Raw genomic sequence first — 25,826 nt, forward strand, 5'->3', positions numbered from 1 at the left:
CTATGTGTAGTTCAAAAATATCTGACACTTTGGCTCGGTACCCAGATATTCCAGCTGTTATTCTAAGATGGTGGAAATTAAAGTTCTGTTGACTTCACTGGAGCTTTGCCAGTTTTTCTCAGAGGAAGATTTGATTTCAGAGTATTTTGTTGGGCCTAGATCTGACACGCACACTGCAGGCACTGTGGGTGCTGGGCAGCAGCTGTACTGATGCCAGTAGCTGGAGTGACTGGGGAAAGGGAATTCTGCTGTGTAATGAGGGTTCTGAAAGCTACCTTTGATCTCATACAGAAATGAAGTGTTCAAACAGTTTTTTGCAGAAGTGGAACTGTGTCAGACTGTCCTTTTCTAACCCAGAATAATGTGCTAAAGAGTTGGAGTGTGCTCCTGGCTCCAAGCAGACTCATACAGCCTTGATCACTCTGACTGAGCTCATCAGAGCAATGGTTCACACCTTGTCCTCCTGGATTCCCTGTTGGTGCCAGTCTCAGGTCGCAACTGCCTGAAAGCATCTCTATCTCTCAGCACAGGTCTAAAAAAAAATACCCTGATTTAGTCTTAGAGAAATTGAAATGCTGCTTTTTCTACAATCAGAAGGAGTCAGTGCCCCAAAGCTTCCCTGCTTTTCCCAACTGTGTCATCTCTCTCCTAGTAAAAGTTACTGTGTCTCCATCAACATTTTCTGTCCCTAAAATATAACACCTCTAGTAGTACTACCACCAAAAAAAAAAAAACAAACCCAAACAAAAAACCCAGAAGACAAAATACCACCAATTGTCCCAGCAAGCACAAAACAACAGAACTAGTGTAGGATTCATGTGCACAAGAACACCAGAACTTGGGGCATGTAAGTAATGAATCCGTTTGTAAGGGTATCTGCTGAACTCCTCGAGTAAGTAGTCCACAATGCTGATTTTTATTTAGTTGCTTCTGTGCATAATCCTACTGCAGCTACTGAATTTAATGGTAAATCTCCCATGGATTTCAGTGTGTGCATGTTGGGGCTCTCATATATTAAGGATTTATCATTGCAAATTTGCTGAAAGCACCAGACCCTCAGAACTCCTATGTGCCTCATCTTCAGTCCTGCAGAGACATCATACCATGTTTGTGATAGAAGTCATTCCCATAGCAACACATCGAGTCAGAAAAGCAAGATTCTGACCTTGCAAAACAAAATAGGGAAGCTGGGCAGCAAAGACTAAAGTTCATGAAACACAACTGCCTATAAACTCCAGAAGCGGGTGGAAGGGAAGCAGCAGAAAAAGACAAAATATTTCTTCTTCTCTGAAGTTCTACCCACAGGCAGATGTCCCTCCACAGATTTTTCTTATGCTAGAACCTGCTATGGATAGCCTGAGTATCTTACCCTCCAGAAGGCTCTGAGGAGAGTAAATGATAGCTTGTTAGTAAGTCCATTTCACATTAATCCTTTCTGGAGAAAGAATTAGCTTCTTTGAAAATCAATATTATTTTACTGCTCCTGACAGTAGATCTAAAAGCAAGGCACTTAAAAAATAAGATTTCAATTCATTCCGTTTCTTAGAGTTGAGTTAACAGTCTGTACTTTAGAAAAGTACTTTATTTAGTTAACAGTCTTTACTGGAAAAGTACTTTAGTGCCCTGTTCTGAGTCAAATACCAGGGCAATAAAGAATTGAGGTAGGAACAATATGAGAAAGAACAGGGTAGGAACAACATGAATGACTAATTGGCTATGTGGTCATCATAGGACAGCAAAGATAAAACCATAAAGCATCTGGTCTCTGGGCTATGACAGGACCAGCGATGAGGAACTATTGGAAAAGCTTGGTATTTCCCACCAGTTGATAGGCAGAAGGGGATTATTGGGAAGACAGGTGTTGCAGCTGGTCTACTGGTAAAAAAAATAGTTTAAATAGCTTTCAAACACAACACTAAAGGATTGACAGCTATAAAGTATAAATTTTAGGTGCTGCTGGGAAGACTAGCAGTCCACATAGCTATCAGTGACAGTTGGGCTTCTAATTAACAGTTTGAGTTTTTGAGGATATTTTTGGGACTTCAGCCCTAATGAACTTTTGAGCAGTTAGTCACAGAATCCTTCCCTTTAACAACATCAGCATTAAATCTTATTACATCTTATTGGGAGAAGAAAGAGAGTGGTTTGAATTGTCCCAGGGCAGAGGTATCTCTAATCTGCTCTTCCACCATCAGAACTACACTTGTTAATACACACAAACTTGGTTTTGCTTCTGGAACCTGGAAAGACTTTTTTCTATATAAATGGGACACTATAATAAATGTGTTTGTCTACTGCTGCATTTTATGGATGCAATGGAGAATTAACAATGAGAAATGGTTGATGAAAACAGAAGCTGTCAGTGACACTACGTTGGTTTATATTGATGGCACCAAGAAGTAGCTTTTTCATGGCATTACAGAGCCAAGCCCAAAAAGCTCTGGCCAAGAGTTGCAGCTGCTGCTTTTCCACGTAACACTTCTAGCACTGACCATAAACACAGAAATCTTGCAGGTTTTTTTCAGCCCATAGACTGATGAAGCCTAGGGGAGATGAAGGATTTCATGTCTGGGCTACAGAACTAGAGAAGGGAGGGTACAGCTGCTTACACCTTTTAGTACTTTAGCTAATGTTTGAGAACAGATCACAGTAGGAGCAGATGACTCCTGTGATGCAGCCAATATTTGGAGGGTAGAAGCTGCACCCAGGGAAGTTGTTCAGTGGTGCTTGAAGTAAGAGTCCTTCTTTCTCCCTGATGTTTACTGATTGCTCACTAACTGCTGACAGTTCCATTTGCTAAAGACCTGAGTTTTCATTGGCCTCAGCAAACAAGTTACAGCTCGGATACTGTGGGCCAGGAATGACAGAGCAAGCATCTGTCTTGCTCTGCTGCCTCTGCATTTGCCTGACACAATAGAGAAATCTCAGTTATTTGATATCATGGAACAGAACCAATGAAAACTGAGGAAGGATCTCACAACACAGCTATCTCATGATCTGTAGCTGCAGCTATGTATTTGCCTTCATAATGCATTTATACAGAGCTGCAAGTGACTGAAAAAATTAGAAAACAGTAGAAGAGAGAGACCCTTAAAAATCAGAAAATTATAATTACTTTATAATCATTCTGTTCCTTATCTTCTCTGCTGATGTTTCCCCCAGACTATTCATGTCGTGCTCTAGTGGGGCAAAGGCATTGCCTGTTGAGTCAAGCATCCAGTAGAGGCCAGAAGCACTGATTTTGCTGCAGTACTGACATTGCCTGTGGCTTGAACAAAACAAATTAACTTCACCTCATAGAAAATGGGGGTCCCACTTCAGTGGATGTTTTGCATTGATGTCTGTGATGTAGTTTGGTACTGAATGCCGTAGCAGCATTACATTTCTGTTTTGAGTATAAATCCACTTCTGATTAAATTAATTAATTATTGAGCTCTCTTTCTCAGGACTCCCTTAAAGGTAGTTGACTTGGTCTTTTTTTTTTTTTTTTTTTCTTTGGTGAAATACACATCGTTTCTCTCATGGATGGGAGATATCCAGGAATCTTGCCAGTGGAAATCTCACTTCTAAATTAATCTTTCCTGAATTCAGTAGCCCCAGAAATCTTTCCTCTTAGTTTTACTAATTCTGATTAGAACCGTGCTAGAAGAAAAGAGTTTGCAGCAGTCAGTTCTTCAGGAGAGTGAAATACTGTCTTAAAAGAAATCGTTTCAGTACGATTCAGTCAGCTGCAGCATACCAAGCATCCAGCTTCTGCCCCACTACCTGGAGGTTTGTTGTAATTGAAATGCACTTCCCCTGGTCAGTATTTTTCTAAGTTGTTCTTTGATTTGTGCCTTTCAGAAGCGCTCTGGACGTGTGTGCTCCTTCCTGCATCGAGTGTGCTGGGCAGCACTGCCTTTGCAGCTACTCCTCCTGCTCCTCCTGCTCCTGGCTGTCCTCATGCCCCTGGCTGAAGAGACCCATAGCTGCACACTGTCCAACAACTTTGCTCGGTCCTTCAAGCTGATGCTGAGATATGAGGGCCCACCTCCAACCTAACTTCTTAGCATGAGGTGACTCTCAGAAATAAAGACTCTGTTTTTAACAATTGCAAGTATTACAGATTTTATGGCTTCTAACAAAACCGTCATATCAACTAGATAGGTCAAACAAATGCAACCTAAGATTAGTCCACTTTAATCATGTATTAGAGCAAAATTAATATTTTTTACAATATTTTCTTATATTTATAATGTGTATATAGAGATGATGTATGTGTATGTATGTACATATATATATATAAATGCATATCTGTGATCAAACTCACATCGGCCATTCACTTATCCACTATTTAAGGATAATCCTCCAATATTTCTGTTTCTACCATCTTTCAGCAAGGAATACTGAATGCTGGTTTTGTTTTGGGGTGTAGTGGGTGATTTCTAAAATCAGATTCTTGTTTACAACTGAAGTCAGAGCACGTAGGTGATGATATGGGCATGCACCAAAGTGCAAACCAGAGAGCAAGTAGAGTAGAATCATTTTTTAATACAGTCAGCGGTGACATTCTGCCCAAAGAAAATTGAGATGATTCTATTGGAAATCTTGAGCTTTTTTTTTTTTTTTTTTTTCTTCCTTACTTTTTTTCAGTAGCTGAATGCAGGAATTGCAGAAGGTAATGGAAAATTTTCTACTGACTTCAGTAGGAGTGGGCCTCCTTTTGTTCTCATTTTTTACCAGATTTCTTTTGCAATTACTGTGTTCTCCAGCCCACTTGAATCAGGAGAAGTAGAAAGCAGTAGGAAGAAAGCTGGGGAAAAAAAGAGTATATACATTTTTTTAGCATCACTTTAGCAGAAGAACTTTTAAATTCAGGCCATGATTTTCTGAACCTTGTTTCAGTGATCTTGTCTAGGAAAAGCAGCAGTAGTGGGTTTTTTTGTTTCTGGGATTTTGTGGCTTTTTTTTTGTGCAGCTTTTTACTTTATAAATAGAGATTTGGTTATAGATCATCAAGCCTGAACAGTGGGATGTAGCCTGGCTCAGTCTCAAAAAAGTAAAAATTGGGGGTACTTTGGTAATACCACCCTGGAAACAAGATTCCTTCCTAGGATATTTTTATATTAATGGTTTGTTGAACTGATGTGAACTGATTGTATCAAAAACAGTCAAGCCTTGATTTTTCTATACTCTAAATTCTAAGATAATCACATCTTATTTACCTAACCTTATGCCTGATTGATCAAATGATGTACATCGTAACATGGCTTTTTAATGTAAAACCAATTTGTACTTTACTGTGATGAAACCATTCCTAGTGGTGTTTTATCTAATGGACTTCTGAGCAGAAAGGTAATTTCTAAGGTTCTGGGCCATTTCTGAGAGCTATGTCTTATTGTCCCCTGGTTTTAGCCACAGTAATAATCATGGGAAAAACAAAAAAATCAAGAGAAGAAACAGTGACTTTTCCCATCTGGGTTGTGTTGCAGGAGGAACTTGCCCTCTGGGTATCAGTGTGGTGTATTCTGTGTTGTTTTCTTAAAAGGTTCCAAAATAATACTAAATCTGTTGTGCAGATAAACTATTTAGTAGCTGAGAGACTGAAGGAAAAAGTCATACTTCTTTAACAAAACCATGAAAGTTTTGCTGTAGACACAAACTTGGGTAGAATAGGGGGGTGTAGCAGCAGGGAGCTCTTTATAGTCACAGAGCTATGGAGAATAGGTATATATGAGAGAAAACAGGTATCCCATAATTTATAAAGCATAAAAAATGAAGTCACGATGAACAGAGAGTCTATAAGGAGAAAAAATCTCTGAATCTTTTTAATTTCTTCTCCCAGGTGCAGAATTGGTACTGTGCATATTAAACAACTTTTCTTCAGTAAGGTTTAAAATGGGGCAAGTAGCAGGGATTGTACCAGTGTACTGAGGAGACCCTTCCACCACCAGGACTCTGTCACTGTTTGTACTAATGCTTCTGACTACACTGGGTTTGCTAGAGTTGACAAAAATTGTCAAACTTCCGCTATAAGTAAAAAGAAGGGTGGAATTAGAGAATAAGGATAAAAGATGTTGAAGGTATTTTGGTGGAGCACGAGGTGAGTGTGAGTGTGAGGAGGAGCTGAACTGCAGCAGATGAAAACCTGGCTGTCAGGAGATAGCAGGCAAACTCTAGAAAGCAGGCAGAGGGGGGCTGAAAGAGGAAGGGTGAAGAGAGAGGATGTATGCTAGGTAATAACACATTCACATCCAAATGAGAAGTGAAGGAAGGTAAAGCCTGTGATTACTTTTGTGAACAAGCCAGATGGAGAAGAGCTATAATTCATGAGAGAATGGGACACTTTAATTTCTTCTTTGCAATCGTTCTTTCTGGCAGGGGAAGATGATCCTCCCTCTCTCCCCTGATTAGCTGCTCAAGAGCCCTGCAAGTTCCTCCAGTGCTCCTCTAAACATTGGTACCAGCCCTGAGGGAAGAACCCCGTGGCTGTGCAGCAAGGAGCAGCTCATCATCACACACATCTCCATGTCACATTCAATGCTCCAGTAGAAAAGACACGGGAGGAGCTTGAGGGGGAGAGAGGCAGTAACAAAGCCTGCTGTATGTGGTAGCATAGATTTGTACTTGTGTGTGTGCTTTTCTGTGCCATAGCTACACTACAGTTCAAAAAGTTTTGGTAACTTCTTACTAAGTTTTGCTGAGCCAGTCCAGATGGTGAAAGTAAAATGCCAATGAGAAAGTAAAAATAATGAGGAATAACATAGCTGCAAGAGAAAATCAGTAGAGAGATAGATTTCTCTTTTCTACAAAGCACAAAATCTCACATCAGATTTCTTTCTGCCCAACCTTTCTGATCTGGATGATTTTTATGAGTTCACAAATGCATTTGACACCACAGGAGTAAGCAAATGGGGGGGGAAAAGTTCTACACAGAGGACCATAGCAGAACAACTGCATCATCACCTTGATTTTTCAGTGTTGTGGCAGGTTTAAAACCACCACTAAATTAGAAACACACTTTTGCTGCTGGGTTCCCATTCAATTTAGTCTATAAATCCTGTCTGTAATCTTGGATTTTTTTTGCTTTGAGTCTTAGCAAATCCATTCTCATTAATTTAAGGAATCTAAAGATCCCACATAAGTGATGAGTCTTTTTTTCTTTGGAATGGGAACTATCCAAAACACAAGAGTGTGGTGTTCATCTCACTCAAAGCAATTTCACTCTTCCATAATGTCATTAACCTCACCTGTCCAATGCAGGTGTGAGATTTTTCTAAGAATTAAAAAAAGAAAACATAGAAGTAAGAGTGAAATGTAAATCCAAACTTCACTTTCTTTTTTATTCTCTTGGTGTTTTTCTGAAAAGTTTGTAATACTGATCCCTGAGCGTGTGTTAATGTTAATTAAGCCAGTAGCTGAAATGAAAACAAACTGCCCAGTTCAACTTCCAGGAAACTGAGCTAAGCTCAGGTTCCTCAAAACACAAGCTAAATCATGCCATTTCCAAATCAGCCCTTAAAATCTTTAGCACTGTACTTCATGCCTGAATCTTTGCTCACACAAAGGGTTACACCTTCACTTTTGTGCCTATAAAATCTCCAGCTCGTGCATCTCTGACCCCCATACATAACTGAGATGTGCTATAGCTCAGCTTTGGATTGGAGCCACTGCCTCAAGACATCCCTTGCCAAAACCCTAAGATTCACAAAACACACATGTATCTACAACTGAGAGCTTTCACTACTTTAATCCAAATACAACCACTCTCAGAGGGTGCTTAAACCCTATAAAATAGATTTAATATGTTTGAGCTTGTAAATTGTGCATCTGCCTTAGGCCACGTAGCCTGTACTGCAGCCTGTTCACAGAGCAGAGCTCCTGTGCATCTCTTCAAGCTCTTTTGCCAGCACATTGTTTGATTGACCACATTAATGACTTCAGTGTTGAAGGCAAAATCCTTCACTCCAGTGTCCATGAATTAGAGCCAGAATTCTGCCCAGCCCAAAAGGCACGTTTCAAATCTAGCCTTTGGAGTGCAAGCAAGCCTGATTTATAAATGTAGTTGATTTTGTAGCCAGGTGCTTTTAACAGAATTTTCTACGACTGCAATACAGTGAGGTAGAAAATTGCTTTGCATCATGTCTACTAACAGCCCTTTCTCTGATTCAGTTCAGATTGTATTCAATGTTATTTACATATGCCCTCTCCATACCTCTCTGTGTGACAAACATGTTCAGCACAGAATCTCCAGAGCAGCCATGATTTCTATGAAGCACTGGTTTATTTGCCCTAACTGAGGTACTTACTAAACCCAAACATTTAACCTGAAAACTGCTAACTAATGAAATTACCTAATGATCACTGAATAATTGGGGAGCTTTTAGAATGGCTTTCTGCTTTTTCTTCATCTTTTTTCATTGGGATAGTTGAAGACCTCAGAGAGAAAAAAATGTCTCCAAACATGGCCATCATTAGATAGGCAGACAGTCATCTCTGTACATCAGAAGAAACAGTAAGATCTCTTTACTTGTTCCAGTACCTTGGGAGTTTGCTCTGATCTCCTCAGTATTAAATAAGGAATGTTTTACTCTGATGTGTGTGCATATACATCTCCTTAGCACTAAAGATATTTGAAGAGTGAGATCATATACAGGAGCTCTTTCAACTTGTGTCAACAAGAGAGTACATTGGAAAAACCAAACCAAACCAAACCAAACCAAACCAGACAACAAAAAAACAACAAAACGCAAACAAAAGAAACAAAAAAACAAAAAAACCCAAACCAAAACTAAAGCAAATAAACACTGTTTGGTAGAGATTCCCAGAGCAAACAAAACCTTTTGGGATAACTGAAGATTACAGACTGCAATTAAATTATCCACCCTGGTAAAATGGAGAAATAGTTTTGGCTTTCAAAAAATTCTGGTATAAATACCCCAATAAACATACCTTTGCCTGGCATCATAGATTTCTTTCAAGTCATAGCTGGGTTATGTTCCCAGCTGGCTGCAAGAACTTCTTTTGGAGACTTTACCACCCACTGGACAGTCTCAGGTGTTAGTCTGCAGCTAACACATTAACTCAATGAACTATATCAGCTTCTTCCAGAGTTGCTGGGGGTGTCAAGGACCCTCTTGGTAGTTCTCAGATCACTGACCTACTCTGAGCCGTTACAAGGTTATTGCATAATCTGCCAGATTAATGATAACTCTTAGAAACCAGTTTATTAAAATACTAGAGATAACATTGTTAGTACAGCCATCACAATTCATTCAGAAACCATTTGCCATATTTAATGGCAAGTTTAATATTTAACCTTTTGCCATATTTTATTAGCTATTGGTTACATGGGATTATAAACCCCATGGGGGTTATTAGTATTGGGTAACTGTGGAATGTTTTAGGAACAAAGCTTTTTGACTTGCACAAGTGAGTTCATTTTGCACTTGCTCAATGATAAAACAAAGATGCTTCAGTGTAGCATTAGAAAAAAAAAAAAAAAAAAAGAAAAAAAAAAAAACAACACATGGATAAAAAAAACCCCAAAACAAAACCCAAAACATAATCTGCCATACAGTCAGGTTTTTATTATCTCTTCTCTATTGAATTCCAGATATGAACATGTGTCTACCAGAGAGGTATCTGTAGATCTGTAAAGAAAAGGAATATCTATCAGGACTATGCCAATATAAGCAGTAGCCTAAATGGCACTTGTTACCTAACCTGCTTCAGCTATTGCCAGATTTAGCTCATTGTCTCTCTGAGCTACTCACCCTCCTCCTGATAAATCGTGGGTGAGATGAAAGTGCACAGGTGAAGGTATCATATCCCAGTGGGAGCTGCAGGAGACATGAGCTCTTCAAAAGGCAGCCTGATATCTTGATGCAAGAGATGAAAATGTGGGTTTGTCATAATGAGAGCAATCCAGGAATAATGACACGGGAACAAGGGTTTGACCTCCTGCTCTGACAGACAAAATTTTGGTAGCAGTCATCAGCACTGTTCAGTTTCATATCCCTCAGGCTCCCCTCAGGGTGATTGATCTCAGCTAAGGTTTCAGCCTTGGGAGTGGTTTTTTTCTTTTCACTAAATACAGAAGAAACTGCTAAATCCAACCTTCAGTGGCAGATTAATGGTAGGTGGTAGGCACTGATGCTCCAAGAAAAGGTGCAGGAAATGCTGTTCTAGATAGAAAGGTAGTCATGAGGGTCTCTCTTCAGGAATTAGAGATAGTATAGAACTGAAACAGGAGGTTTTCTGTTCCTTTGCAAGCAAATGCCAGGTGTTGCCTTTAGTCTTCTGGATTTAGGGACAGAGTCTTTCCAGTGCCTTACTGAATAGTGATGGATTTCTGGCTTCAGAGCGATTTACGGCAGTGAATTTCACATCATTCCTGGGGCAGGGGGCTGTTGATTTTCCTTTTTTGGCCATTGTGTGTTGAATTCAAGGAAAAAGATCAGGACTACCCCCTCCAGAACATGCTTCGTCTTCCCTTCTCTTATCGGAGCAGAGGAGATTTGGCTTTGACTCCTTTCTAAAGTAAATGATCCCAGTCTTTCCTGCTTCTTTTCATGTGACAGTTCTTCCACACCCTTGATCATTCCTGTCACCTTTCTCTTAACTGTCTCCAGTGCCAGTTCTTCCTCCATACATAGAGAAAAAAATCTGGTTCTGTTTCAACAAAATTAAAATTCAGCAAATTTCCCTCCATTGCAGTTCCTCCTGCAGCTGCTCTGCCTGTTTCTGCTGATTCCTCTGTCAAAACAGCCTTCATCACTGTCTGAGGTGACTGTGGTCCTTGGCAGCCATCTCTTCCAAGTCTTATGGCCATGTCCTGCCCTCAGCTACCTTCCATCTTGGCTCAGGGACTGCCCTTAATATTCAGATTTGTGGATGGGGATGTGAGGGTGTCCCTTAACAATTGTTAAAAATGAAAGCCTTTGCATTAGGATTGTACATAGCCTGCCCATACCCTTTTCTTCTCTCTAAACATGTAATCCAATTAATGCATGCAGAAAATTGCTCCTTAATCAGGGAGGAGGGACAGTGTTTCAGTTTCAGCTCCATTACCCTGGCATTGTCACTGACCATGCAAGTGGCTGGGTGTGCTGCAGGGCCCAGGGCGCTGTGCTCCTGGGTGCATGGACTTGAGCTGCTGGGAGTGTTTGAATGCTGCTGTTATGCACCCTAATAAGCCAGGACCCTAGTTTTTTGAGCTAGGAAAAGAAAAATTAACAAAAAAAAATGTTTGCTTTTAACGAACTGATTTCACAACTCATTTGTCAAGCCCTCTAGCAACCCATTTATTTTAGCTCCTTTTTGCTCCATCAAAAGCTGTATGTTAAAAGGGAGAGGTGAATTTGGAGAGGCTGGGAAGGAGGCAGGCTGCAGTACCACCCACCTCACCAGCACTTTGCTGGGAGGCCTCCAGCTGGAATTCAGCAGTAGGAGCTATTTTTTTCCTAAAGTGACGCCCACCTTCAAAATCAAATTATTTCTTTTGTCAAGTCCAATAAGCATTGAACACCACAGACTTGGTTTCACTACAGATATAAATGAACACCTCTGTACAGTACTTCCCATTGACATGAAATATATGCATGTGTATATGTATATATATATATGTAATGGGGAGTGTAATTATTGTTCTACTTAAAGAAAGGTGACATTCCACTTCAAAGTAACTTCCAAGTGCAGCTTTTAGGAGAAATTGTGTCTTAAATAGAAGCAGGAAGAGTTTAGAGGTATGTATTTTAACAACCCTTAATGAGCTTTAATAAGCTTGGAGTTCAAGCTTCAGCTTCTAAGGCAAAAAGCACCGAAGATGATTTTCCCATCACCTTCCCAGATCAGACCCTGTAAGAGTTTAACTTGGGAGCCACAGCTTGAGCACTGGTTATTCCTGAAGGTATTTGGATGCTGCATCTACTGAATGTGTGTCTGTTCTCAAATGCCAACCTCTGTTTTGTACACGTGCTTGACTGGAAGCCAAAAGATAGATCTTTGTCTTACTCCAAGATCCTAACTGTCATTTTTGTCTCAGAAGATGTATTCTTTTTGATCAATGTCATTCTTAACATTTTTTTTTCCTTTAATTTTGTGCTAATTGAGTTTATTGAGTGATTCTGGGAGGGTGCACTCTATCTGCCCAACCTTGGAGCTTTGCTTCTAGCAACATACCTTCTACTCATTTTTTCACTTGGGTGTACAGGACCACTGTGAAGCAATTACACAGCAATAATGTGGGTGTTGCATTTTTCTGTCATTGCCTTTTTTAAGACATATCAATCTATTGACACTGAAAACTGGTAGGAGACCCAGAAGCTGCATTGTTGTTTACTAGCAATAAAACCAATGTACAGTTCTTTTACAGGGAACCTGTCCTCACTTCTCAAAGCATCTGTCTGTCTTGTGCCCAATTTCATTAACAAGGCTGGAGCATAAACAATCTTGGATTCCTTCACTAGCACTCCATCAGTCTTGCTTCCACCAGTTTTTGTGCATTTGTTTAGTTTCCAACTAGAAGAAAGTTTAAACAAATGTACTAAGACTCCCATATAGGGTGAATAAATATCCCATATATTTCACGAAAATTATAACAAAATGAAGGGTTTTACTTTCACATTGAACAGAATTAATAAAAAGTTCTGATGTCTTAAGCAGTTACTGAAAACATCCTGTAGTGAAGCTTCTGCAGTCAAATTATTCTCTGCTTTTAATTTAAAAATCTGCAAACACTGAGGGACATTTTGCCACCTTCGGTTTGAAACGACCTGGAACTAAAATGTGAATCCTCCCAAAGAGAGGGTTTATTAATGCAGATCTAAATTTCACCAGTATGCCCCATGTTAGATCACCCTCCCCTAGGCAGACAGGAGACTTAAGACTGTTCACGAGAGAAAATCATATTGTGAGTGGTTTTAAAATTCTTCAGAGTTCCAATCCACTTCCAGGCATCAGTAACAGGGAGGATCGGAAACCTTCCCGTGAACCCTGTGCATTTTGCATGTTGAAATTCTGGCTTGGATTCAGGTCTCCACCTCAGCTTCTTGTAAATGTTAATATTTGAGCAGAACAATAATGTTAGAGGCAATTACAGCATGAACATCTCTTCTTGTTTATGTAAAGTAGCTGATAGCAGAGCCTGTAATAATAATCTTTGCTTATACATCTGCTGGTCAATGTAACATTTGGGTACAAAATACCTTCTCACTGTCACAAGAAAATAACTGGATTGATGTCACTTTTTGCTTGTATGAGTATAATTACTTGCCTTGCAGGGACCAGTTCCACTTTTGTCATGTTATTTATGATTTTTAAAAACTTTTGTGATAAATTAGCCTTGTTTCTAAGGTAAACAATACTGGAGCCAAGCAGCTGTCTCTGTACATGTGCATGTTGTCACAGCTGATGTCAAGTAGTCCAAGTCAGACTCTGTGTCTTGCTTGTACCTTTCCTTAACTTTTCTGGCTTATTCAGGGAAATGTGGACCAGTCTATTTTCTTATTGAAGAACAGGTTTTCGGAAAAGTTGAACTTATTTTTTAAATCTTTCTTTTTATAATTATTGAGTCAGAAAGACTGTAACAATCATATTTTTCTAAACTGCCAATTGCTTGTGTTGGGAAATTATATACATATATATATATATATATTTTATTCTACAGATTTCCATGTCTGTCATTTTGAAACTCTTTGTTTTCATATATATCCTCCTACTCGCTGAATTATCTCAAAAAGCTGCAAGTGTCTGTATACTGACTCTATGAAATTGTACGAAAATGCAGCTGAAGAAAAAGACTGACTTTATTTTTTATTTAAATTGTTAGAGCTATGTCATCCTTAATTGTATTCCACACAAGATGTATGGAAAGAACTCAGGTCATTGTTTCAAAAGGCTGGGCAGTGTTACATTTCTAAAAGGTCTCAGCTGAGAGTCAGGAGACCTTATCCTAGAAATTGTGCCATTTGGGGGCCTGATTCTATGATTTTTTCACACTGTTTAGGACCTTATTTCACAAGTATTCCCATGAAATTTCACTGGAAATATTAAAAGAGCCTATGATGTGTGTATCCCAATAACACAATAAGGCCTTTTTCTAATGAAGAACAGGGCCTTTTAACTAAGAGGCAGTATTTTGAGTATTTCAGGAGAACTTCTTGTGCTCCTGTGTTTTCTGGATTTATTCTATAGCTGACATGCCACATTAAATATACTGAAGCCCTGTGCACATATGAAAACAGTAGACAGTTGCAGTGAAATATTGCAAAAAATGGCCTGATTTCATTCCTCAGAGCAATAGTTCAAGTAACTCACAGCCTTGGCTGCTGCTCACCTGTACAGCAGAGGCCCTTGCTTTGCACCTTGGGTGTGGTGTAACATGGAAGGATTTCTGCTCTGTGCCTGAAAAATACTGTCTATTCCTCAGCTTTGTCAGGAGCATAGCATTTTCTCAAGTTAAAACAGGAAAAAAATCTGTTTCTGCAAGGCTTGGTACCTGGGAGCCAAAGGCAGCTGGGACCTTTTCTCATTGGGCCACATTATTCAGAAATTTAGTCCTTCAGTGACAAAATACAATGTTTGCAAGTAGGGTAAGAAGATGAAATTCATAATCCCAAACCCTAGGCTTATAACTGGTTTGTGATGCTCCACTGTTACCCATGAGCTATGTTGAACTGGATTATAAAATCAGATTATTTTATTGCATGTGTCCTTTTCTTTTTGTAAAGAAAACAATAGTTGTATTTCATTTTTGCAGTCTTAATGCAGCAAATAAACACATACATATTTCTTTTTAAGGACTTTTAAGTTATTCTGGGGGATGGGGTTACATTTTTGCTGTGCTTATTTCATACCATCAGAGTATTTGGACTGACCTATGAAGCACAGATAAAATTTGCTGCTGTCTGCTTCTCTGCTCATGTGCCACTGGAAGAAGGTTGTACAGAATCTACCTGCTTCACTCTGGCCCTGTAAGATTTAATAGTAAATGTCAGCTTTTCTGTAAGATTGTGCAGTTGTTTGAATAGAATTCTACTGGACCCAAAGAAAACCTGAATTTGCTAAATCATAGGACCGCTCGTTGCGGATTTTTACAGCGTTGGCCTTTCACAGTCTCTGGGGGGTTCCCCTCAATCCCAAACCTGCTAAGATGAAAGAGTTTTTGGAGAACCTCAGGTTTTGAGTGAAAAGCAATCACATGCAGTAAGTGAGCAGTGTGTTGGTTTAACCACTGCTGATTCCTCTGCAGGGCAATCACTGCCACTCGTATGTGCGGATGCACAGCTCTCGTTAACATCCAGGTAATTGCTGGTTTCTTTCCTGAAACTTTAAGAGACAGAGTCTGCCAGGTTCTCTAAAGGGCTTCACAGATGGTTATTTGTAGGCCACAGGTGGCAGGACCTGCTGAGTAATGAGCTCAGTCGGTGCTCAGCCTCACCTGTGCCCAGTTAGGGCTGGCCCAAGTGCGCATGCTCAAAGATCAAGGGCCAATAAAAGGTGGGGCCTGAGCTCGGCAAATGGCTCATTCTGAAGCAGGTCAGCAGCTGTGCTGGTTGAGGCCAGTTCTCTACTGATCCTGTCCTCATTCAGAGCCTATCATCGCTGCGAAGTTCGCCTCCTGCTACAGTTATTTCTAGAAGAGTGGAAAACCACTACAACTTTTTGGTGAACCTGTGGGCTAAATTATCAGTTGCTTTTATGAATACACTGAGCTTTATCGAGACTTTGACTTCTCTCAGGTATTGGGACTGTGTGGTCCTGTGCCTTCCTCCGAGCTGTCTCCTGTTCAGCCCCCAAAAGTACAAATGCAACTGATCATAGCTGTGTCAAGATCAGCAGCTGGAATCCCTCCCAGAAGATAATGGGGTAAGGAAAGTCCAGGGCTGTAGGAAATGCAGACTATGGTGGTGGGGCAGTTACATTCCCCTAAAGGCTACATTAAGTGCACAAAAGAAACTTCTGTTCTTACTAATTTATTTTTTTTTCCTTTGTAACGCGACTTTCCATCTTGCAGTTTATTTTTTGTGGAGCCAGACAGTAGGCTTCTTTGTGTATATCAGGCCTCTTCTGGAATGAGCAAACAAATTTGGGATTTGATTTTGCCCCCAACATTGTACATAGACCAGAAAAGACTGACATCCAGCAGGGAGGAGAGAAAAGTGCCTAAGAATAAGTGAAACAGCTCACACATGTATGGTGAATAAATATTTTGTTGACCAGGTTCAGGCTGCAAACAACTCTACAGCTGATGGGTGGAAGTTGAGACAGTCAACAAGAATTATTATAAACACTTTAGAGGACAATGAAATACCCCGGGCAGTTATAAATCTCTTAAGTCATACATTAGTAGAGAAACACATGTTTTAGATAGCAAGCCTGCTGCTAGAGGATGGAAGTATCTGTTTAGGTTTTCACAGCAAAAGGTGGCAAGTTCAATAAATAAAAATAATAGAGTGAGATGCTCAGGTGGAGTAAACCAGTGTAGCTGCACTGAAACTCTTTGAACTAGGTCAGTTTACAGCAGCAAGAATCTGGCTTGTAGTCAACAGGGATTTTACAGAATGCTTAAAACCTCTCCATTTAGAGATTTTTCCTCTGCCTTAATTGCCTGTGCACTAAATTGTATCCACACAAAAGTCCTCATGGTACAGTGAGGTCATTTTGGATGTGAGCGTTCAGTATATACTTAGGTAAACAAAGAGAAAAAAACCCCACATCGTTAGCAAAGTCTCAAATAAAAAAGGATGCAGCAAGGTTACTGAGTGAGAACTATTTAAATAAAATCAATCTCAGCCCTGGAGATTTTATGGGGAGCAGCTTTCTATAGAAAAGGGCTGATGCTGTGCTGATCCTGCACAGAGAAGCTGAGCACTACAGCCATGAGAGATTAAAAGGAGAACTGAGGTTTTTTCAAGGTTAATATTTCAAGCTTTCTAAATTTCATTCTGTGATATACCATGAATGCAGCTTTGGTTTCCAACTGCAGAAAAACACTCTGATAAACACATTTAACTGGAGCAAATGAAACTGAAGGCTCATCCGGTTTTACTGTAGCACTTGTGGTATTAAGAGGGATTGTAATATAATCCTCTTCAATGAATAACCCTAACAGATGTTATCAGGGTTGCTCTGTATGAGCTGTGGACCTCTTGCTAGAACTCCCTCTGTGGAAGTCCAGTTCATAAATTGTCCTAATGGGCTGCCTGCCTCGTCCCACTGCTGCAGCAGCATGAAAGGGAGGTGGTTACCAGCAACCTTGAAAGCCAGCATTATTCCCATCTGGTCTGCATTACAATGCTGCTAAATATTTCATGCTTTTTGTTTTACAAACAAATAAAAGCAGAACGAATCTTTTTTTTTTTTTTTTTTTTTTTTTTTTTTTCCTAATGTTCCTTGATTGACATTTGAGTGGGGGAAAAAAAAGCTTGGGGTTTGTTTTGATTTTTTTTCTTTACTTTAGATCTTAATGTGGCTCTGCAAAAGCTTTTAATGGAAGATAGAGCAGATCACCGGTGACTTTTCTGGTGGGCCTTTTATGGCACCGTTGATACAGGAAAAGATACAGGGGAAATCCAGATGATGAATGTGCTGTTCAATCATCTGGGATTTCTTTGCTTGTGAGGAGATAACTCGATGAAGTGCAAACAGAGACAGGGAGCAGACGTTGACTGCTTGTCAGCTACATACAGAACTATCTCTGGCTGGGGCTGCTGGAAAACACAGCAGCTATTAGTACCCCTTTGCCCTTTTTCAGTGCCCTGTCAGAGGGTCCCCAAGCACTGCAGCCAGAGCCATCCATTACACCACAGAGCTGAGTCTCTTTAATCACCCTGGCTTTACAGGGAGGGGAATGGGGACAGCAGCCCTGGGAGGATTCAGCTGGCATTTTAACTTCTTGGTTCCCTCAACTCATAGAATTAGAGAACCATGGAATTGTTTTGTTTGGAAAAGACCTTTAAGGTCATCAACTCCTGATGAAGTGGATGAGCAAAAGCGTTCAGCCTTTCTGGCAGAGGCAGCTGTGGGCAACCCAGCTCCATGCAGGGACCTTCAGTCTGGGGCAGAGGTTGTGGGGGGTTCATGATCCCCCCTGGGATGCACAGCCTTCCCTTGTGTGTCCGCCTGTGGAAATGCCAAAGGTTTTGTGTGTTTTCCTTCTAATCCAAAGCAAATCCCAGGAGAGTGGGGCCTCTTGGCTGATACTTCATGGCTCAAATGTCTGGGTCCTCTGGTTTTCCTGGTGTTTGGAAAACACAGGGAGCCCACTGCCCTGTGTGAGCTGAGAGGCCTAAACATAGGGTGGGGTGGAAGCTTGTGAAATGTCAGGCAGAAGGGGCTAAATAAAGAGAAAAGGTCCATATTCACTATATCAGCTTCTTGCAGCTTGGGCCTGCAACGGGGTGATGGGGTGCTGGTAAGGATAGTTAAATCACCACCCTAGGTTTGATCACATGGTAATATTTTTTAAATCATTGCACAAACAGAAACAGGTTTATTCAATTCACTCTTGAGATAAATTCTCTGGAGTTATTTCAGGATGAAAATTTCCCCAATGGCTGATGCATCTATCATCCCATCCTTTCTTCCCATAACCTCTGGCCTGAACTGAGAGACAAAAGTGAGTGTCAGGCACTGACCCCTAATGCCTGCCTGTAAATAGGCTTTATGGCTTACACTGAACAAAACACCCAAGCAGTAAAATTATATACTGCTTTCTATATTTCGTTTCTTATTTTCCTCCTGAGGATCTCAAGGTCCACTGCAAGCTTTAGCTAACTCTAATTAATTTAACTAATACTAATTTACTAATAAATATTGTGAGAGGATACTGGGAAACGGTTTCAAAGTTGAAGAGGGGGGATTTAGGTTAGACATTAGGAAAATATTCTTTCCCATGGGAGTGATGAGACACTGGCACAGGTTGCCCAAGGAAGTTGTGGCTGCCCCTTCCTTGGAAGGGGTCAAGGCCAGGTTGGATGGGGCCTTGGGCAACATGGTCTAGTAGAAAGTGTCCCTGCCCATGCAGGGGGGTTGGAACTATATGACCTTTAAGCTCCCTTCCAATCCAAACCATCCCATGTTTCTACTTCCCAACAGTCATGTGTGAATAAAGTTCTTTTTGCTAATTACAACTCAAGTACTATTGCCAGAGCTTCTTGAGCTTCTCTCTACAGAAACACATGATACTTTCACTCAGAATTGTAAAAATAAATTATAACATGTAAGTGCCAGAACTCCTTGCATTCAATCATTTTCCTTGTGGATTTTGATGTTCCACTTAAAAAAATTTCAGATCCAGGAATAGTAAAAGCCGAGTCATAAGTGCAAGTGCAGTATTACAGTGTCTGATCTGCTGTCTCTGATAATACCCTCACAAGTCAAGGGTCTCTCTTTCTTTTCTTTTTTTTTTCATTCCTTAACAAATGAATTGCAGCATGTATGAAATCTCCAGAGCCCATCTGTGACTGTAATTCATTTACCCACCGTATTATGGAACAGATTTTCCAGTGAGTTCAAAACTCAGGAAAGGGGGGAAGGGAATAGCATGAAGAGAAGGATCTGTGACCCATATCTAAAAATAAAAATGTTATTCAATTGTCATATTTGATGGATAAAGTGTCTGACGCACCAGGTGAAGTCATAGCAACTAGATAAATATGCTTAAAATGTTTAATTTTGATACATTAAGAATGAGCTGGAGTAGGGGCTTATCGACACTGAAATTAAGCAGACATTTCTAAGTTCCTAAAAGCCTCTGATTTTGTTTAGCTTGGAAGAAATTTTGCTGCAGATAACTTGGAAGTGTAAGAGGAAGTTGGCCTTGGTGCACAAAGGAGCAGCTCTGACAGGTCAGGTCTAGCAATTACCTTTCTCCTCCATCTGTGATTTTCCAAGTGCCAGCAGCCCCTACCTGATTTGCGTTAGACCACACGAGGCCCCTCTGCAAACATGCAGACTCTTGGCTTCTGCTTTTAAATTGAAATTAGTAAGTACATTTACAACCTTAGCTGCTACAAAAATATTTTTATATGTAGGGCGCTCTCAATACTGCTCTGGTGCTGTTACCATTTAGTAATTGTAATTAGTAACACATCCTCATGGGCAACCAATCAGTTTTGTGGCTGTAAGCATCAGATTTCCTCCCTGAGAAATTCCAAGGATGTCACTGAAGTTACAGCAGGAATTAATTCAGCCCAACGTGTCTGGCAGGGTTACTGTTTATGTTGCGTGTCATGTTGGTACCATGGAAGGGGTTTAACTTCTGCAGCATATCTTGTATTTCTTCACGAAGTGATACCATGGTGCTAACTTCTAAAACTTATTTTCTGTAGACATTTGACCAAGAGTTATGGGTGAAGCAGGAAAATGTTCACTTCCAGACAGTAATTAGGGGGCTGTATCTGAGAAGAGAGAGGTGGCAAGAGGAAGAAGAAAGGAAGAAAGGAAGGCAAGAGAAGGAGCGACAGCCAGGAGGAGCAATTTAGCTTGCTGTCAGTCAGAGATCAATGAAAGGCGCTGCATCAAGCCTTCTCGGCATCAAATCTTTCCTCCTAATGCCCCAGGCCCTGAAAACCTTTCTTCTGAGCCAGTGCAAACATGAAGATGACACACACAACCATTCTGTTCTTTCTCTTCTTCAAAGGATTGCAGTCACACTCATCCCACAGGTGCCAGTGGGCACCTGAGCCCGGGCTGGGCAGAGCAGGCAGAGCTGAGCCTTCAGCCTCTGGAGAAGGATTTGCAGCTCTTCAGTTTGGGAAATCAAGCCAAGTGTGCTTGCTTGAGGGCTGATTGTAGCTTAATGCTGTTAATGCTGCTACATTACTGCTTTCAACATGACCATCACAGCCCATTAAGGATGAAGTAGCTGAAGATTATTTTTCTTTTTTGGTTCATGCCTTAACATCTATAGAAGATAGAATACTTTACAGAGTGCCTGTAGTGCTGAGTATAGCTCTGGGGCTGAAATTATCCAACACTGGCAAAACATTCAGTGACAGGATATGGTTTACACCAGCAAAACTGCATCTTTTTAACCATATTATTTATTTTTCTAGTGGTGAACTGACACACACTGGCAGAAATATGCTTTTACCGACACAATTATACCTATGCAACAGGCTTTTTTTTACATGTCTATACACATATGTATATGTGTTTATATACATACGCACACATATTTATATCACACTATATCATGATCAACAATATTTGTATAGTTTGGCTTGTCTTAGTGAATGCAGACACTAAGCAAGAGGTTAGTAAGTAAAAGCAGTCTAGGCTCCTCCCTGTCTCAGCCCTGCTTGTTACTTGTTAAAAAGCTGGGGAAGATGATGAGAAATGTGACCTCTGTGGCATGATCGTTTAATTTACACAGGGTGGCAATTTGGCTCCAGAAAACTAAAACTAAGTAGAAAGAAAAACAGAGATTATTCAAAACCTGAGCTGTCCAAGGCAAAACCAAGGAAATGCAATTAAGGGAAAGGTGTGGCAAAAAAACCCCAACCAAAGAAAAAGAAAAAGAAAAGAAAAAAAAAAGACAGTAAAAAAAAAAAGGAAAGGAAAAATAGCGTTTGGATATAGAAAATAAAATGTGTAGCTGACAAATGAAGCAACAGTTTTCTGAAAAAGGGAAGAGGGAAGCAGGGTGAGCTTCAGCTGGAAACGCTGCAGTGGTGGGAAGAGGAGGAACTCAGCAGAGAGTGGGAGTGGGCAGGGGGCTCTGCTCAATGATGAGACAGGAATGGCCCAGTGGGAGGGTGACACGGAGCTGAATGCCACAATGGGCCTCTGGTGGAGGTAGCAGATAGGGCTGAGATCTCTGTCATGCCCCTGGCTGGGACATGGGTGTCCTCCGGTCACTGGGGCACGTGGGGTGAATGCTGCTGTCCCTGGGAAATCACAGCCACAACTCCCCTTGGCTTTCACTGATTTCACAGTGCAAAAGGGATTTCACACTTGGGCGACATGGCCCACAAAAAAGGCTTGATGTTTTCCATAGCCAGCTGGACATGGGGACCTGACTTGCAAGAGGTCCATGAGAGGCAGGACTTGGGACTGGAGCAAAGGCACAGTCTGGGACACAACCACTTCCCCTTCTGGGCATGGGAGCTGCATCCTGCATCTGCCATGGGATGCTGGTGCTGCCTACCATCTAATCCAGGCAACTGAGCTGTGGGGAGAGATCCAGGAGCCAAACCCAAGGTCCATAGTGTTTCTGACAGGTCTGATGAAGTTCGGGTCCCATCTACATGCCCTGAAGCAGTGCTGGGTTTCCCCAGGTGGTCAGGCTCCAGCCTGGGCACAGCCCTCGGCCTGGAGATGTGTGGCCATGCTGGGGATCCACTGCCCTCACTTTAGCCTGTTTCCTCAGAGCTGAACAGAAAAGAAATATGCCTTCTGGTAAAAATAATATCCAGAGATCCTTTTTAATAACATTTCCAATCAGGAGTCACATTCCTTCTGATAAGGAAGTACAAACTATCTTCTTCTGCATTATTACTGTCTTGCTGTGTTTGGATCTCCAGCTCGCCTACAGCAGCTGGCTGGGGGAAGAGTGCTCCTGGTTCAAGGGGATGCCCAATACCCCACAGCTGGAGACCTCACATCAGCCAGTCCTGGCCCTGGTTGCTGCTGGCAGGGCACCAAGGAGGCTGGTCTCCATCAGACATTAGGCAGATCTTACCCAAATTTACAGGATCCTTATAACTAGCAGTTTTCTAATGACTCAATTTTCCCTCCAAAACCATCTTCAGCAGTGTTGTCTTGCAAAGCCAAGGCCAAAAGAAATTGGCTTCTGACCATGCCTGCTGCCAGATGGCACCCACATGCTGTGTCTTTGCCTCCTGGGCTGTCTTCAGGCTTCTTGGATGTCCCAGTCCTTCTTTCAGCCCCTGCCATGGGGTGGTGGTGAGGATCAGCACAGTCCTCTCCAGAGGACAGCTGGCAAAGCTTGAGAAGAGCCAGAGGGAAAAGGGTTTGGGAAGCTAAGTTTAAAACTCTGCACTCTGCTGGTGCCTGCCTGCTGTGCTGGAAGAGCAGCTAGAGAGTCTGGGTATCTCTTTTCACTTCAGATCAGTCCTGAAACTCAGTTTTCATCCCAGGATGAGCAAGTTTGGCCTCTTCTGTCTTCCTGGAGCCAGATTTTGAGAAGAGCTGTTCCTGCTCTTGTACAGAGTGCCCTTTCTAATGAAGATGAGTGGTTCATGTTTGTCCTTGATAGAAGCCTTGCCTTGCATGAGTTATTTTTGTGGTATTTAAACCACTAGTCATCCACTTGGGTTTTGCTGTGGGAAGAGCTAAATGCAGCAACTGGCAAGAACTGGCCCAGTGCCACAACATTTTGGAGTGTGTTTAGTGGCTCTGTCCCCTGCCTGCCTGACATGGCAGAGTGCCTTCCCCCGAGAGACAGCAGGAGTAAGGCAGATGGGAATGGCTGATACTTGCATTACTGAGTGATTCCTTCAGAACACCAAAAAAGTGTTTAATTACTTACAACAGAAAATAAGGTAATGAGAAGAAGACTCATGTTAAGCAGGAGGAGGAGAAACCTAAGCATTGCCTTCTTCCCAGTGTATGGAAATGGAAGCCAATATCTTGGAAAGCTGTATTGGGTCAAGATGGTAATTACTGTGAGCTCAAGTGTCATTCTGTCAGTATCTGGAGCTGGATGTCACATGGTTCTGGATGTCTTTGCTTAAACTTTAGGAAAAACTTGGGTTCAATAAAAATTGACACTACTTGTGTTAAGGCACAGGAAGCTCTTGCTTGCATTTGTGTAAATCCATTGATTTGGAAGGAGAAGAAAGCCAGAACATTTCTACTGGCACCTAACAGGAATCTAACATCTAATAAAAATCACAGCCAGGCATGTGTGCTGTGCAGCTCATTCTCTGCTCAGATGAGTGCAGGCAGAAGGGCCAGCACCTGGCTGCAGAAGGGACACTTCTCTTTTAAACCCATTTATGTCAGCATCTTAGCTGTAAGGAGCCCAGGCACTCACAGAGCAGTCAGAAAAGCTGAGAGCTGAGCAGTTCCACAAGCAGAGAACTCTGCAAGGTCTGCAGGCCAGGGGCACCACCAGGAGCCCAGGATCCTCACAGAGAGGATAGTGCTGCACACAGTAGAAAGATGCCAGATGAGAGCAGCTGACGCTGAACTAAACTCAGATATACCTGACTAATTTTTTTTTTTTTTTTCTTTTGAGGACTGGGCTTATAAGACCCTCCTTGGAGACCCCATGTGCAATCACGTTTGTACCTCCAGTTTGCACGGTTGCTATGGGAGCCTCTTTTGAGGGCACACGTGTGTGCATGCACACAGGGGGCTGTGTCTGCTCCTCCAGGGAAGGGGACAGGCTCCATTTCCTCTGCCCCTTTCATACCACGGCCTGAAACATTTGTGCTTAAATTCCATCACATCATGCAAAACCTCTTCTGTTTCAACTGGCCAAAACCAGCTGCTATTTCTTCTTTTGTTTGAAATAGCAAACCAAAACAGTGTTTACTTTAATTCTGGAGAGTGTCACAGATAATCTGTGGGATGGAGTCCTCGTTTTCCAGGCACTCTGAAACCATGGAGTGTCACGCACAGCTGTCGGTTGTACGAAAAATGAATTCAAGTTACTCAGTTCAGACAAAAGCAGATAAAAGCTCTGTGTGCATTTTCCTGTAAGAAAAAAAAGAGGAAGGGATGAGGAGAAGAATCTTAATGTAAAAGAAATGTGAGGATTTTAGAGACTCACAAGAGGATAAAAGAATCTGAAATCTGCCAGTAAAGAGGGATCTGTGGCCTTCCTGAAGCATGGGGATCTAATTACTCTTTTTTTTCCCCTCTTCATTATAAAGCAAGTATTGCAGAACATAAATGACCTTCTAGACTCACTAGATATTCCTGCCAAAAAGCGTATCCATTATCAAGTAATACATTTTCTGCTTGTGTAGCTCCAGTGTGCTCTTTTGAAAAGCAGTAAGTTCTCTTCTGACTCCCTTATCACATTTCAGGATGCCTTTAGTCATGGGACTCTGCTTATTCAGTAGTTCATGTCAAATGTACTTCAGTAAGCAAAACTTAAAGTTCTTTGAGAGCTGCTTTCCTGTTCCCCAATGAGGGAGGTGTTTGGCTTGCTCCTTCTCTCACTAAAATACTTTTGAGGTTTACTGTTGATTTCATGGAGCCCATGAAGGCACAAAATGACAGTTCTTGAGGGCAAGTGTCTTTGGAGCTATTCTAATTCACACCATCTGAAGTGTCTTTTTGAGAGAAATCAGCAGCAAAAAGAAAATCAGAGTCTGGGACAAGCACTGCAAAAGGTAGAAATTACTATGGAAGTGAGTTCTGCAGAATTTTAAAATGCATCAGAGTTCAAATCATGCTATCTGCTGTATTTGCTGTACAACCTGTACATCATGAAGCCTGGGTCTCTAATAAGGAATAATTGAAGATAGCCAACAATAATTCTTTATAAAAACCCCAAATGATAGACACCACCTGAAATGGGGCAGCTGCACCCCAGTGCTTTCAGGTCACAGTCCTGACCACTCGTTCCTACTCAGCTCCTTGCAGCAGCAGCAGCTCAGGACCATGTTAGTTGGCACTGACTGCAACCAACCATGAGCATCCCAACAGGTTCACCACAGAGATGACCACAGTAGGAATGGTCACTGTGAAAACCAGTAATACTACTGATTGCTTATGTGATCTGGTCCTGAAATACAGGTTTCCCTTTTAATAAAGATATTAAGATGTATGGCAGGTTAAATGGAAATATATAGTGATAACTTTAGAGACTATTAATAAATCAAATGCTATAACTGGCTTTCAGCAAATATTCACATCTGTTA

At 41.3% G+C, this 25,826-nt stretch overlaps 1 protein-coding gene across 2 annotated transcripts in view; it reads left to right on the plus strand.

The window, feature by feature from the left end:
- SYNE3 (spectrin repeat containing nuclear envelope family member 3) overlaps positions 1-14,780 on the plus strand; it is a 68,476-nt gene extending 53,696 nt beyond the window's left edge. For both annotated transcript variants that reach the window (XM_071745669.1, XM_071745670.1), the window contains exon 18: positions 3,844-14,780. In XM_071745669.1, the coding sequence (XP_071601770.1) occupies positions 3,844-4,041 (198 nt within the window). In that variant the 3' untranslated portion in view covers positions 4,042-14,780. The remainder of the gene's footprint in view (positions 1-3,843) is intronic.
- Positions 14,781-25,826: the final 11,046 nt, after the last annotated feature.

This window comes from Heliangelus exortis, chromosome 5 (assembly GCF_036169615.1).
Source record: "Heliangelus exortis chromosome 5, bHelExo1.hap1, whole genome shotgun sequence".
NCBI classification, from domain to species: domain Eukaryota; kingdom Metazoa; phylum Chordata; class Aves; order Apodiformes; family Trochilidae; genus Heliangelus; species Heliangelus exortis.